The 12,670-nt window shown below is 43.9% G+C and overlaps 1 protein-coding gene across 2 annotated transcripts in view; it reads left to right on the forward strand.

Annotated features, from left to right (window-relative positions):
* Positions 1-4,594: 4,594 nt before the first annotated feature.
* Positions 4,595-12,670, forward strand: part of LOC138300865 (RNA exonuclease 1 homolog) — a 1,124,016-nt gene continuing 1,115,940 nt past the window's right edge. For both annotated transcript variants that reach the window (XM_069240707.1, XM_069240715.1), the window contains exon 1: positions 4,595-4,861. In XM_069240707.1, the coding sequence (XP_069096808.1) occupies positions 4,726-4,861 (136 nt within the window). In that variant the 5' untranslated portion in view covers positions 4,595-4,725. The remainder of the gene's footprint in view (positions 4,862-12,670) is intronic.

The following is a 12,670-nucleotide window of genomic DNA, read 5'->3' on the forward strand; positions in this document are numbered from 1 at the left end:
TGTGTTGATGTAGCAAATTTTGAGTGAGAAGAGGTAGAGATTCCAAGTATTGTTCTAAATATATTTGATTCATAATGTCCTCTTTACTACTCTCCCCCGGTGTTAACCATTTATCTGCTGCCATTTTTAGTTTAAAGAAAAGGGTCTTGGGGTTGTCTCCTGGTGACCTATTTTCCTTCCTAAATCATTCTCAATGGGATTCAGCATCCATTCATAAAAGGTCTACGATTACTGTTTTTATTTCTTCATAAGGGGTGTTCCCACTGGTGTTAGCAATCTGATATGCCACTTGTGCCTCTCTTGTTAAAAGGGGGGCAAGGAAAAAAGGCCATTTGGGGACCAAGCACTTGTCCTTGCAGCCCTTTCAAAGTTTAACAAAAATGCATCTGGATCATCTTGTGCGACATATTTTTGTAATGCGACACTGGGTCCCATAGACCTTGTGCCTTGAGTCCAGGATAAGTTGGAGGTGAGCTGGAATTGGTCCTTAGCCACGTAGGCTCTCTACATGGGCTTTCATACCATCGCTGAAGATTTCCCGATCGGCTTTTGCAGAGGACGTCTGACACTTTAGAGCCCATTCCAGTTTTCTGTTGCTGCACCAAGTGATGTAAGACTGCCTCCATTTTGCTTCAATGGAGGGTTGCCCCTATTATCCACCATGTGTTAAATAAGCAGGATTTATGACGCGGATCACTGTCAGTTGTTTACTTATAAATTTGATTTCCATGGTTAGGTTAGGATAGAACTGGCTTGTAACGTTTGTCTTCTTTTCTCCTTCTAGTTGTCAGGAAGTCAGGACCACCGGACTGGAGTACCCCCCTCAGAGGAAGGGAAATGGTCACATGTAAGTGTTCTTTTTGGTAAGATCCTTGGTTACAGGGAGTGTGGTCTGTGTGGAATTAGCACCAGTGTTTTTTTGCATTTAAGTAGCCTTTTCCCATCACCATGTGAACATAACATCTGCACGCGCATGACTCTGCATACCCTTTCCACGACTGGCGACTGATTTATTAACATCAAGTCTAGTTCACTAGATCTGTACAGTGGTTATTTCTTTTCATCACAAGAAAAGAAACGCATTTAAAAAAAAAAAAAGTTTAAATCATATGCCTCTTTTTAGTCACTAAAGAATTCTGAGGGGTGTGTGCATGAATGTGTGAGTGAATGCGAATATGTGTGTAGTGTTGTTTGCGAGTGTGTATGCATGTGTGAGAATGCGTGTATGAATGGAAATGTGAATGCGTGAATGTGTGTACAGATGTGTGCGAGAATGAATGTATGCATGCATGAATGAATGGGTGTACGCCTGTGTGAGAGAGTGTGTGTATGCGTGGTGCGTGTCTGCAAGTGTGTTGGGGGTGGTCTCCTACCAGAAAGGAATTCCCTGTCACTGGTAGGGCCTACCACCATGGTTTTTGTGGCATTGTGAACGCCACGAAAACCAAGCCGGTAGGCAGGGTCATGATGCCGCCAATGGTACAATAGCTGTCGCCAGGCTGGAGATTATTATCTCCACCTCCTGCGCCTACTACCGCCGTGGCGGTCGGTATCGTAAATTGGCGGGTTGGCTGCAGCCAACCCGCCAATGTCATAATGTGGCGGTATGTACCTCTAGCCTGTTGGCGGTACTATTGCCACATTATAACTGACCGCCGGGGTCATAATGACCCTCTTAATGCCCTGTCCCATCCATCTCCCTTTCCTGCCTCCTGTATTTACCCAGCGAACCCGTAGCTGAGAAAGCCACGCTCCTCCAGAAGCACAGCCTGACGCTTTGCGTTGCCGGTGGCCTCCTGGCTTCTCCACTACTTTTTCCTCCAATGTGAACAGCCCTCTCCGGACTGCCTCCCACGTGGGCATCCAACATTCCTGGCTCCTTGGCAGTACCCGTCAGGTTATCCTTACGTCTTCTTCTGGCTCGTTCTGTATCTGGAGCGCCTCCTCTGTCTTCCGCCTGCACACTGTCTTGACTTGCCTCACTATCAAATTTAAAGGGACTGCATCTCGTACACTAGGTGTCAGCCTCCTCCCAGTTCCAATTATGCGTGGCGTTAGTCCATTCACATTTCCAGTGGAATGGAGGGATTCCTGATGTCCCTTGCGTTATTGTCTGACCTTGCTTTTGGGGCTGTAAATAAAGAATAGGAAGGTTAGTAATGGAACCGGGGAATCCTGTAACGATGCCATGGGGTTTGTCTGTTATCTCCTCCAAGGTCTGGTTGGAATCCCTGTCTTCTTGACACCAACACAAGTCAAAGGCACCATATAAATGGACCTCACCAAGCTGACAAAAGCAATTTCCTATTCACTCCATGACAACACACAACATACTAAAACAAACATCTTAAAACAATTCTGGTTTAAAAGTGTTACTGTGGAACGTAACAAGACGTCATACACTCACTTACCTGAAACATACCGAGCGAGGCAGGAAATGCCCATGTGTAAGTTTATTTTTTTAAATGTACAATTTTAGGTGACAAATTATTTGTGCAAATTAGTGTTTTTAATGATGCATATCGTTGTAACCGATGAACAAATTATGTTGCATTTAAAACAATTTGATTATTCTACTTAGAAGTATGATTAATAATATAGTGTAGTTCACATTTTCGTGCAAGACATCATTTTATTTCAAACGGACGAAGTTCCTGGTGTTCTGTTCATCTTGCTCTTGCTCATTTCCCTCTCCCAATTAGTGACCTGCTATGAGTCTTCTCGCCCCAAAGTTTATGCGAAGCACAGGGTGCTATGACACTTAAGGACAGTTTTATTAGAAAGCATCTACCGTGAAGGAAGCTTTCTATTGTGTAACTGATCCATCATTTGGAGGAATCTGCTGGAAGTTCCAATGTAGGCGTGCCGAAGAACACAATTCTATGAGCTATTTTTTGAGGAGTGTTTCACATTATGCTGTACATCTCTGAAATGCAGTTGCTGAAGAAGCAAGTGGAAGATTTCTCTTACCTTAAGAACTAGGTTAGTGTTAAGATGATTAAATTAATATGAAGCTGGTTTTGATTTGCCCGCATGATGTAACCATGATCTTACCATGCTGAATCTGCAGTTTTCCTAATTGCTGTGTAAATACTCCTGGTTTTGTAAAATTGTGTGTGACTTCTCATTTTTCTCCGGAGACGCTGTCTGTTTATTTTGAGACTTTTTCCTCCTTAATCTGGATTCTGTCAATACTCTTAATTAGTTATACTTTAAATCTGGAGAGACTCAATTGCTTATCTAGGGATTGCATTATTACTTCATGATTCAGTATTGAGCCTTTGTGGCAATTTATGCATTTCCTTCTGTATCATTTCAATAACAAATCTGTATTAAACCTTTAAACCTAATTTTGATCTAGAGCTCAGTTCTTGAGTGGTCCCAGTTTCGAATTTTGATACTACTCTGCTAAATTACTGATGGGGAGGGTAGTCCCTTTACTATATCAACGAGAGCTGAACTGCCCAAGGAAAAGGCTGGGGAGCGCAAGATACTGGGATTCAGAAAATTACTGGAGTTCGACTACCACACACATACCATTCCTCCCTGGAAGCATGTGCACAAATTAGTTAAGTTCTCCGGATGCATACATCAAACACTAACCATTCCTACACAAGTACAGGTAGATGGAAGCAGCACATTAACCACTCACACTAATAAAGACCCAACTAAATCACAAAAAAGCAACCTCTTATCTATGATGTAAGTACACAAACTTCAACAGTATTTAAAGGCCATACAAATAGTTATGTGTCAGAATATGTGAATATGTACCACAACCTAACATATGCATTATGTCGAAAATTCACTGCACAAAAGACATAGGTCAACAAAAGCAAAAGATTAGTTCAAAAACTGAAAATGCAACTGCCTTGCAAGCTTTTTCAGTAGCACAGGAAAGTGTCGCACAACTAGTTTTAGTCCCAGGCTAGTACCATCCTCTGTAGTGTAACGAGCTTTTTACTTTGATTTCATATATACTTTACAGAGAGGCTTTCCTCCTGGGCGGACTAACTGCAGGCTCTGAGCTCACTGAAAGCAGCAGACAAGACAACAACTCTACAAACACTATTCTGCCTGTACTCAGCTCACAGAAGGAAGGCAATCAAACATCAATTTAGAAATGCTATTCTGAAGGTACATATTTGCCGTGCGCTCCTTTGACCCTTTTCAGTGGGAAATTACTGACATTTTTTGTCAACATTACTTTCCATCCATGTACTTTAAAGACCATTCTCCTAATGTTAAGAGAAACGACAAGTTCAAAGATACGATGTGTTTGTGCAAAAAAGTCAATGGTAGCTGCAGGATACACACACATCGTCCGCTTAGTAGGCAGATATGTTTTAAACAACACACTTGCTGGTGGAGTCTTTGAATGAAGGTACCTAGGCCATGATACACCTCTGGGCTTGTCCCTGTGTAGCAGAAAGCCGTAAACAGCCATTTCGAACATAACACGTTAACATTACGAGTGCCGTCTGGTGTACCCCTTGCCCCAGAACAGTATCCCAAACGGAAGGCGCGTTCGGTCCCACCTTCTGCTTTCTAATTCGCTGGAGAGGAACGCCACGCTGTACCGAGGAAAACCGGAGGGCTCTGTTTTCCCGAGGAGATAAATTGGCGCGCAGAAGCAGACCTCTGGCGTTTGATGACTACGCCGGGTCACGCGTTCGTCCTCCGCCCCTGCGCTTGGTGGTGACGTTTCGGAGAGGGCGAGGAGGGATGCTGCGCTCCTCGGGCTTGTTCCGGGGCCTGTTGTGCCCCTTCGCCGTTGGTACTTTACGATGTCAGAGGCCGCACTGCCAATATGGCCATGGTGGCGAAGAGGAAAACCGCGACGAGGCCCCCCGACCTGCGGGTGAGCACAGTTGGGCGGAAATCCCGGGTGAGGGGTAGCAAGCACCGTTGTCTACCTTACTGGGTTGTAATCTCATCTTCGGGGGATGTAGAGGCCCAAGGCGAGCGAGCCTACGGGGACTAGATCCGACACCTGCTGTAGTGTTCAGTCTTCGCCCAAAAGCAAGAAACCCTCGCCTTTTAGTAGGAGGCAGTATTATATCGCCCACCCAAATAAGTATACAATTTAACCCCCTTAATTTAAAACGACCACACTGTCCTACACATCGTGGGCAAAATACACCACTTCTGTTTTCTTCTCGAAGAATTTTTGAGGAATCCTCAAGTGTGTATACATGCGAGATTCCAACCTCCACTTCCAGCTGAAACAACATTAACACGTTAAACAACATTGACAAAATATTAAAATGGTGCACATGGAAATGTTTGTTAAGGAGTTTGTTGGCAAACTTTTCTGAACAAATATACATGTTTGAATAAAGAAAATAGTGAGTTTTCGTATGGGGCGAGCACAGAAATGAGCTGCTCTTTCATAATTCAACAGAGGAAAATTACATTTAAGTAACGTATATGGATCTTATAATTAGATCAGCATGGCTACTGAAAGGCTTCAGCATTACTTCTAAGTAATTGCATAACTAAAAACGTAGAAGCTATAAAGAAACCAACATACGCTAACCTATAATATACAATGCATATTGTAACTAGCAACTAACACAATAGTTCACCAGTGTTTCAACATCGGGTGTGGCTGGCCCGTTCACCCTTGCCGCTGGGTACTTAAATCAACCACCCACTTCCCCTAGCTACCTGTCCGAGAATGCAAAAAAAACAACTACAGAGCTCCATAGATGCTCGTTCTCGTATGAAATCCCTTCATCAATGCAGTGCGGGCATTTGACCCTTTTACTTCTGGACTTAGTTTTGCGGGCTTTGCCGGAAAACTAGCGGCGTCAGACCTCAGAAGCAGCACATGACCTCCGACCGCAGGAAGAAAACCGAGCCTGACGAAGAAGCATGCATAATGCAGAGCAGTGGTCTCCAGACTTTTTTAATGCTGCGACCCCCCCCCCCCCCTCTCCCTCCCCTCCAGTTGAAAAAGAAGTCATTGGGCCCCCCGCAGAATTGTTGACAATTATTTTATAAAGATGACAAGGTTTAAATATGTCTAGACCTATTTAAACATTGCAGTTAGGTTTTGTTATCTTTTTAAAAACGCAATAACATGCTTCTGCTTAAAACAAAGCCCTGTTATCTGTATAATGCTTCTTTTAGCCAGAGCCTTGTGCCCCCCCTAAGCCCCCCTCCTGGGATCACTTGAGGCCCCCCAGTTTGAAGTCCTCTCATGCAGAGGAAGAGACAAAGAACATAGACAGGTGTGCAGAGTCTCACGCACACAAAATATTCAATAGCCATAAGTTTGGTTTCACAGCCAGTCATAGCTACAGGCACCTATACTATATAAACATACATTACCAAGAGACGCGTGCATATGGACCAAAACAGGTAGACAACGCATAGGATCACATACAAACATAAGTGGGTGTTTGCCGTCTGAACGCATGGTTTGATGTTTCTATGGGTTGCTTTGCTGCAGTTTGTGGATAAATTAAGGCTTTGGCTCAGTTGGCTAGATACATGCACCCTGAAGGATAGCTATCAGCATTTTGTGGACATATGCAGTGTTGCGGATGTGTGAATAGAAGAATAAATTGGAAAATGCTTGTGTGGATACATTGAAGTGAATTGGTTGAGCGCAACAATAAACTTTCACTGTTATAGGCGTCATGACTAACAACATTTCAAATAAATCCTTTAGCAGTCACATTCCAACACCCCTCATCTTATTATAGGTAAAAGTGTGAGTCTTGAGACAGCCAAGGGCAGACTAGTATCTCACAACAATGCCACAATGTTCCACCTACAGAACAGTGAGCACCGCGAATTAAAGACAACAAGGCTATTAACTAGCCTTTCCTTTGATAACGGACATCTTTATACAGCAGTGGCTTTAAGATTTAAATGCTATGCTTCCAATGCGTTAATGCATGTGCTTTGGACACACCCACTCCCCCGCCCCAAAAAAATGCCAACCAATTGTCTTGCACTTGTTGTGAAAATGGTAACTATTGCAAAGAAACAAACTTTTATTTGGTCAATTGATATTTAGGCAGTGCTAGTGTGTAGTGAAGGAAGTGAAGGTGGTAAAGTGCAGTCAATAATAGTAAAATGTTGCACCCGTAAAATACTCATTACGGGTACTAGGGTGTAAGATGTTCCGGTGGTGATGGAAGCTGCAGTGAATGTAGTGTTTATCTAAATCCAGACATTTTTGTGTTAAAGTAATGGGGGTCGAATGTGTGCAGTGGTGGGTTAAAGTGCAGGCAATGATGCGGGCACAGTACAAGCAATAAGTAGAATGCAGGCAGTGAAGAAGTGTAGGGCTGGCAGGGATGGGGTAAAGTGGTGGAAGTTATGCAACACAGAGAGTAGACATGTAGATAGCGATGGGTAGAGTGTAGGCAGCGATAGGGAGTTAGTTAAATAAAGGCGCTGATTGATGGTAAAGTGCAGGTAATGAGTCTGTGACAATGGTACATTGATGCAATGGAGACAGTGCTGGGGGTAGAAGTTAGGCGTTTACGTGGCAAAGTGATGTGGATAGGTGTGGAGATGTCAATGATGAGTAGAGAACAGGCAGTGATGAAGGTAGGGTTCAGGCAATGATAGAAGGTGCAAGTTGGGCAGTGATGATTTAGAAGTACAGAGCAGAAAGTGATATCATGGGGCAGGTCCTGATGGGGATAAAATGTACAGGGACTGATTGTACAGCACAGATGTGGGGGTGGGTAAAGTGGGGCATTTTGTGAAAGTTTGCAGTGAATAGCAAATCTCAGTGGTTCCTGCTAAAAATATATTTTGTAATTTGGTCTAGAAAATGCACAAAAATTGTCTCGTTACCATAAGCACCTTAAAGGGACAATGAATACAGGGCAATCGGCACAGAATGATTAAAGAAACAGTGCCAGTTTGGAAGTAGCAAATATGGATTCAGGCAATTCAGAAGAGGGTTCACCCAGCCCCGGGCCTGAGGTGTGGGTCTATGTGGGGAAATGGCCTCTTTTTGACATGGTTAGCCCCCACTTCTTGCTGGATGTTTGATGTAGCCTAGAAATTGTCGTGCACAGGGCCCCTCCTAACCAGGTTCCTTGGTCCAGAGCTCTTTCCCTAAAACTGTTTTGATGCTTTGGCACAATCGGATACACCACTAGCTACTCCTATAATTCCCTAGTAAGAGAGTACTAGGGTGCCCAGAGCATGGTGTACAATGTGTAGGCCCCTGAGGGCAGCAGCACTGATGGTGCCACCCTCTAGGGCCATGCATCCAGATGCACCCAGCAGTACCATTGCAGGCTGCGTCTTGGTGCACACCTAAAACACAAACTCGACATGGCACACTACCTGTGTCCCCTGTCCACCCTACACAGCATTTACCATGGGGAAGACACCCCTCCTGCAGGTCTTACAGCCCTAAGGCAGGGTGCCCCATACTACATGTGAGGGCATAGCTGCATGAGCAATATACCCCCACTGTGTCATTGCAAAACTTTTGACATAGTGAGTGAACAGAGCAGCCATTTTAATACATGTGCTTTGATACTGGACAACACAAGTTTCCCAGCGTACACTATGGTCACTCTGAACCCAGGGTTGTTAGGTATCCAACAACTCTGAATGATAAATCCAAACTGGCACCAGTATTGGATTTGTTCCTAAATGTATCCAGGAGTCACCTTAGAGGTGTCCCTTTCAAAAGCTAACTACCCTGGCATGGTTGCTGACTGGTTCTATCAAGCCTGCCACCTCCAGACACCCCAATCCAGAAACCTTGGGGGAGGTCCCTGTCTCTCTGGTTTGCAGAACAATGCCCTTCCTAGGTTAGGTATTAACACCCCTTATCTCAGCAATTTGCACTGCCTTAGCGGCAAGCTTCAAAGGGCTTACGACTTTGAAACTCAACCCCCAAGCCTGCTGCTAGCAGCAAATGGTCAGCCCCTTTGCAAACCCCCACTTTTGGCGAGATCAAAGGTGGTAAACCACACAGAGTAGGGGGAGTGGCCCCACCTGGCATGCACCACCCCTAAGATGTTGCTTGCGAGGTGGACACTCATTGGCTCTTTTCCTTCCATCTAAGATAGAAGAAAATATAATCAGGAATAGGGAAGCGACACTTCCCACTGGAAGTGGTCACTATAGTGGGTGTAGCCACCCAAAGGTAAGTGTCCCATTGGACACTACAAGGTTCCCCCTAAAACGCCCACTAAGTTCAGTGACACAAAGAAGACCAGCACCAAGAAGATCCAAGGTATGAGACCTGTGGACCTGCTGCACAAAGAAAAGGTGCCAAACCCTGCCTTCTTCACCTAGGACCCGACAGTCGCTACTGAGGAGCTGCTGGACAACAGGACTGACCTCAAGAAACCCAGAGGACCTCCAGCCTTCACCAATCACCCAAGAACTCCCTCCAGAGTGGAGGTACCACTCTGCAACAAAGAAGAAACCAGTAACCCAGTGAGGGTCACTTCACTGACCGACCGCTAACTCCAAAACCGGAAGTTGCAGCCAGACTTGATCACACACCAAGGACCACCAGGACCCACCCTGCAAGTGTGCCAAATTTGGTGGCACTGCGCCCTCCAGTGGACTTACCATACCAATAGAGTGGGTACTGGTAAGCTGACCACCAGGAAATCCAGCCTACCCGGGGCTGAAGAAAGACCAGGAGGAAGCCCTAGTCGAGGGACTTCAGTAACACCCTGGACTTCCTGCCAGACTGCCCCTGTTGTCCTGTAAGCGACCTTTCAATTGACTTACCTCCAGATCCAAAGGACATGTTTGTGCACAGCTCCTGGCTCAACGATTCGCTCTGCACCTGGCTGCCCTGTACCCTGCACCAAAGAACCTGCTGTGCCCTAAGGGTCCCTCACCCCTTTTAACCTTGACACTTCAAGGGGATGCCAAGGAACCACCTTTAAACTTACCTGTACAGACCTTTTTCAAGTGGTCCCCCACAGTGGCACTGCACAAACTCCAGAGACTTTTCTCTGCTGCTCCCGCCAGAACCGGGAGCCACACAAACTTCTCCAGCTGGCACAGTGTGCCCACTGACGACCTCGACCAACCTACAAAAGAAGAACTTGGTAAAACAGCTGTGTGATTTTATATGTATTTTTAAAGATGACTTTCCATTGATTCATATGGTGCGTAATTACGCACAAAAAGACTATTTTTATTAAACTTCAAAAATCCTTATCTCCAAAAGTACTTAACCAATTTTGATAATCGTGGTCTTTAAAATGATATAAACATCTGAAGTATTTTTATAAATTGGTCTCTAGTCTACTTTTTTCCTTTGAGTGTGTAAGTTGCATGATTGATAATGTGAGTAAAGCAAATGCTTCACACTTCTCCAAGTTTGGCCTATCTGCCCGACCAACCTACAATAAAAATTAGAGCATTAGGTGATCTAGTTTTTACCTCTGTAAACCAATGTGTGGTTGCCTGGACTCCCTGCACTGTGCCTAGCTTTGCACACTAAATAGAGGGCCAGCCTACTCCAGTCTAGCTCTAAGGACCCGGTCCAGCCCTGACTTCTTTAAGGGCGAGCAGAATATGGTTCATAAGACGGTGCAATCAGATGGCTGTACTGCAAGTCCAGCCATTGGATCACATACACTATTGGATTGCATGTTTGTAATTGTATGGCATGCATCTCACCAGGGAGGGAATTCTGGCACATAAGAGGATGGTGTAGTCCTGGCTGGGGCTTATTGGAATAGGCAGTTTTTCAGTTTCTTGTAAAATTCAAGAATTGAGCTAACAGCTGTGATATTCGGAGTGGGGGTCACTCTAGGCTTTGAGAGTCTGGTATGAGTGTGCCCATCAGCTCTGATTGTTAGGCTGCAGGGACATAAGTGAGTAGGACGCCGGCCAAGCAGAAGGTTTTTGGTTGAGATTTATTTTGATGTGGCTGTTCAAGTGCTGCCTAGATTATGTAGCACTTGTTTTTTTCTTAATGCACATGAAGAGTTGAAAGAGTGCAAATTTGTGAACTGGGACCAGTGGAAGTCTTTTTTAGGTGTGTGAAGCTGTGAATGCAGGGTGGGATTATCAGTGCAAATTTGTCTGCAGGGTTCTGAATAACCTGGAGCAGTGGTTCCCAACCTGTGGTACTGGTACCCGTGGGGGTCTGTGGCGCATTCTCAGAAGATCCGTGAGTGCTTAGAAAATGAACTAATATTAACAGATTAATAAAGTGTATATTAATAAAATACGCAATTGTACAATTGACATTTTTTAAACGCACTGTAAATGTCAAGGAATTTGAAATTGGAGGCTAAAAATTAAATTTGTATCCTCAGATTGATTCATGGGAGCAGTGCAGGTGCATCAAACAGAATATAAAATGGATAATATGTGGCATCAATTGAATTTGAAAAAGCTCTAATCTTCCTATTAAAATTGAAATGTTAATTTTTTTATTTGTTTGCAAATTAAATAAAATGTCAATTCTGTATGTCTTTGATGTGACGCTTATTTTGGTACTTTTTGAATGTATTGTTTTGCAGTTTAATCAACAATGTTTAGGCCGAGGTACCAGCTTCCATTAATGACTCAGTGGGACTCCCCAGGTTCCAGTAATGATAAAGTGGGTGTCTACAGAAGTCAAAAGGTTGGGAACCACTGACCTGGCGTATCTTGATAAGATGTTGATGTTGACATAGTGTTTATGTAGACCAGCTGGTTGGCAACCAGGTAATGTTTTTTCTTGTGTTGAGCAGGAGACATTTGAAGATTTTTCTGTTGAGCTTGAGGGAGTATAAACAGGAGGAAGCAACTGTGGTGGTCATTGATTTGGTTGTCCACTGCTATTCTAAAGTTCCTGGCTTGGTTAGAGGGGCTAGGTGTTGGTCCTAACTCGACAAGACGTGGGTCTATAGCGAGGTGTCCTTTCCAAGGATTACCACCACTGTCTTGTTGAAATTGAGTATTAGGCATTTGGTCTTCATCTAGTTCTCAACATAAGACCAAGGGTGTGGGATTTAATAAAACATTATCTTGTCCATGGGACAGGTTGCTTCACAAATCTGCTTGTTCTGGAAAAAAAAAACTAGCCCCTTTGGTGCCACGTAGTGTGCCGATAAATTATGGCACCAATCTCATTGTATAGAGCTCTTATAATAGCCTTTCTGATTCAGCCAGGGTTCATACTATAGTATGGTTTGAATTCTAGCAATTCCCGCATTTTTCCACTTTGCTACAGATCTACATAGTGGGGCTGGAGGTAGCATTAAACAATAGTTCCAGGTTTGGAGTCTGTGCAAACACACTAACTTGCATGTTTCCAGGGTTTTCACCAGCTTTTCTCTAATCTTTTCCTGTACTGAGAAAGGTTAGAAATTTACCCCTGACAAAGGCATAAATAAATCTTCTTCCACAATTGGGGTAAAAAGTGGTTGGAGGGAAAAAGAACTTGTAAACGCTCAACAGATTTTCATATGAGCAAATTTATACATGCATATTTGTTCGTGCTAAAAAGCAGTTAAACATATTTTCTAGGAGTACTATTTCCTAGCCTACTTCTGTAAATTATTGTGAATTCATGAAAGCCTTAAATTTGCACTAATCTAATAGCATATACCTTAGTTGCACCTTTGTGACTTTATTTAAGGATTGAGCCCCCAATTAGGTCTTGAATTTCACAAGACCCTATTGTTTTTATTAAACATGTCTCTCTCTCTCTCAAGAC

Source organism: Pleurodeles waltl, chromosome 1_2 (genome assembly GCF_031143425.1).
Source record: "Pleurodeles waltl isolate 20211129_DDA chromosome 1_2, aPleWal1.hap1.20221129, whole genome shotgun sequence".
NCBI classification, from domain to species: domain Eukaryota; kingdom Metazoa; phylum Chordata; class Amphibia; order Caudata; family Salamandridae; genus Pleurodeles; species Pleurodeles waltl.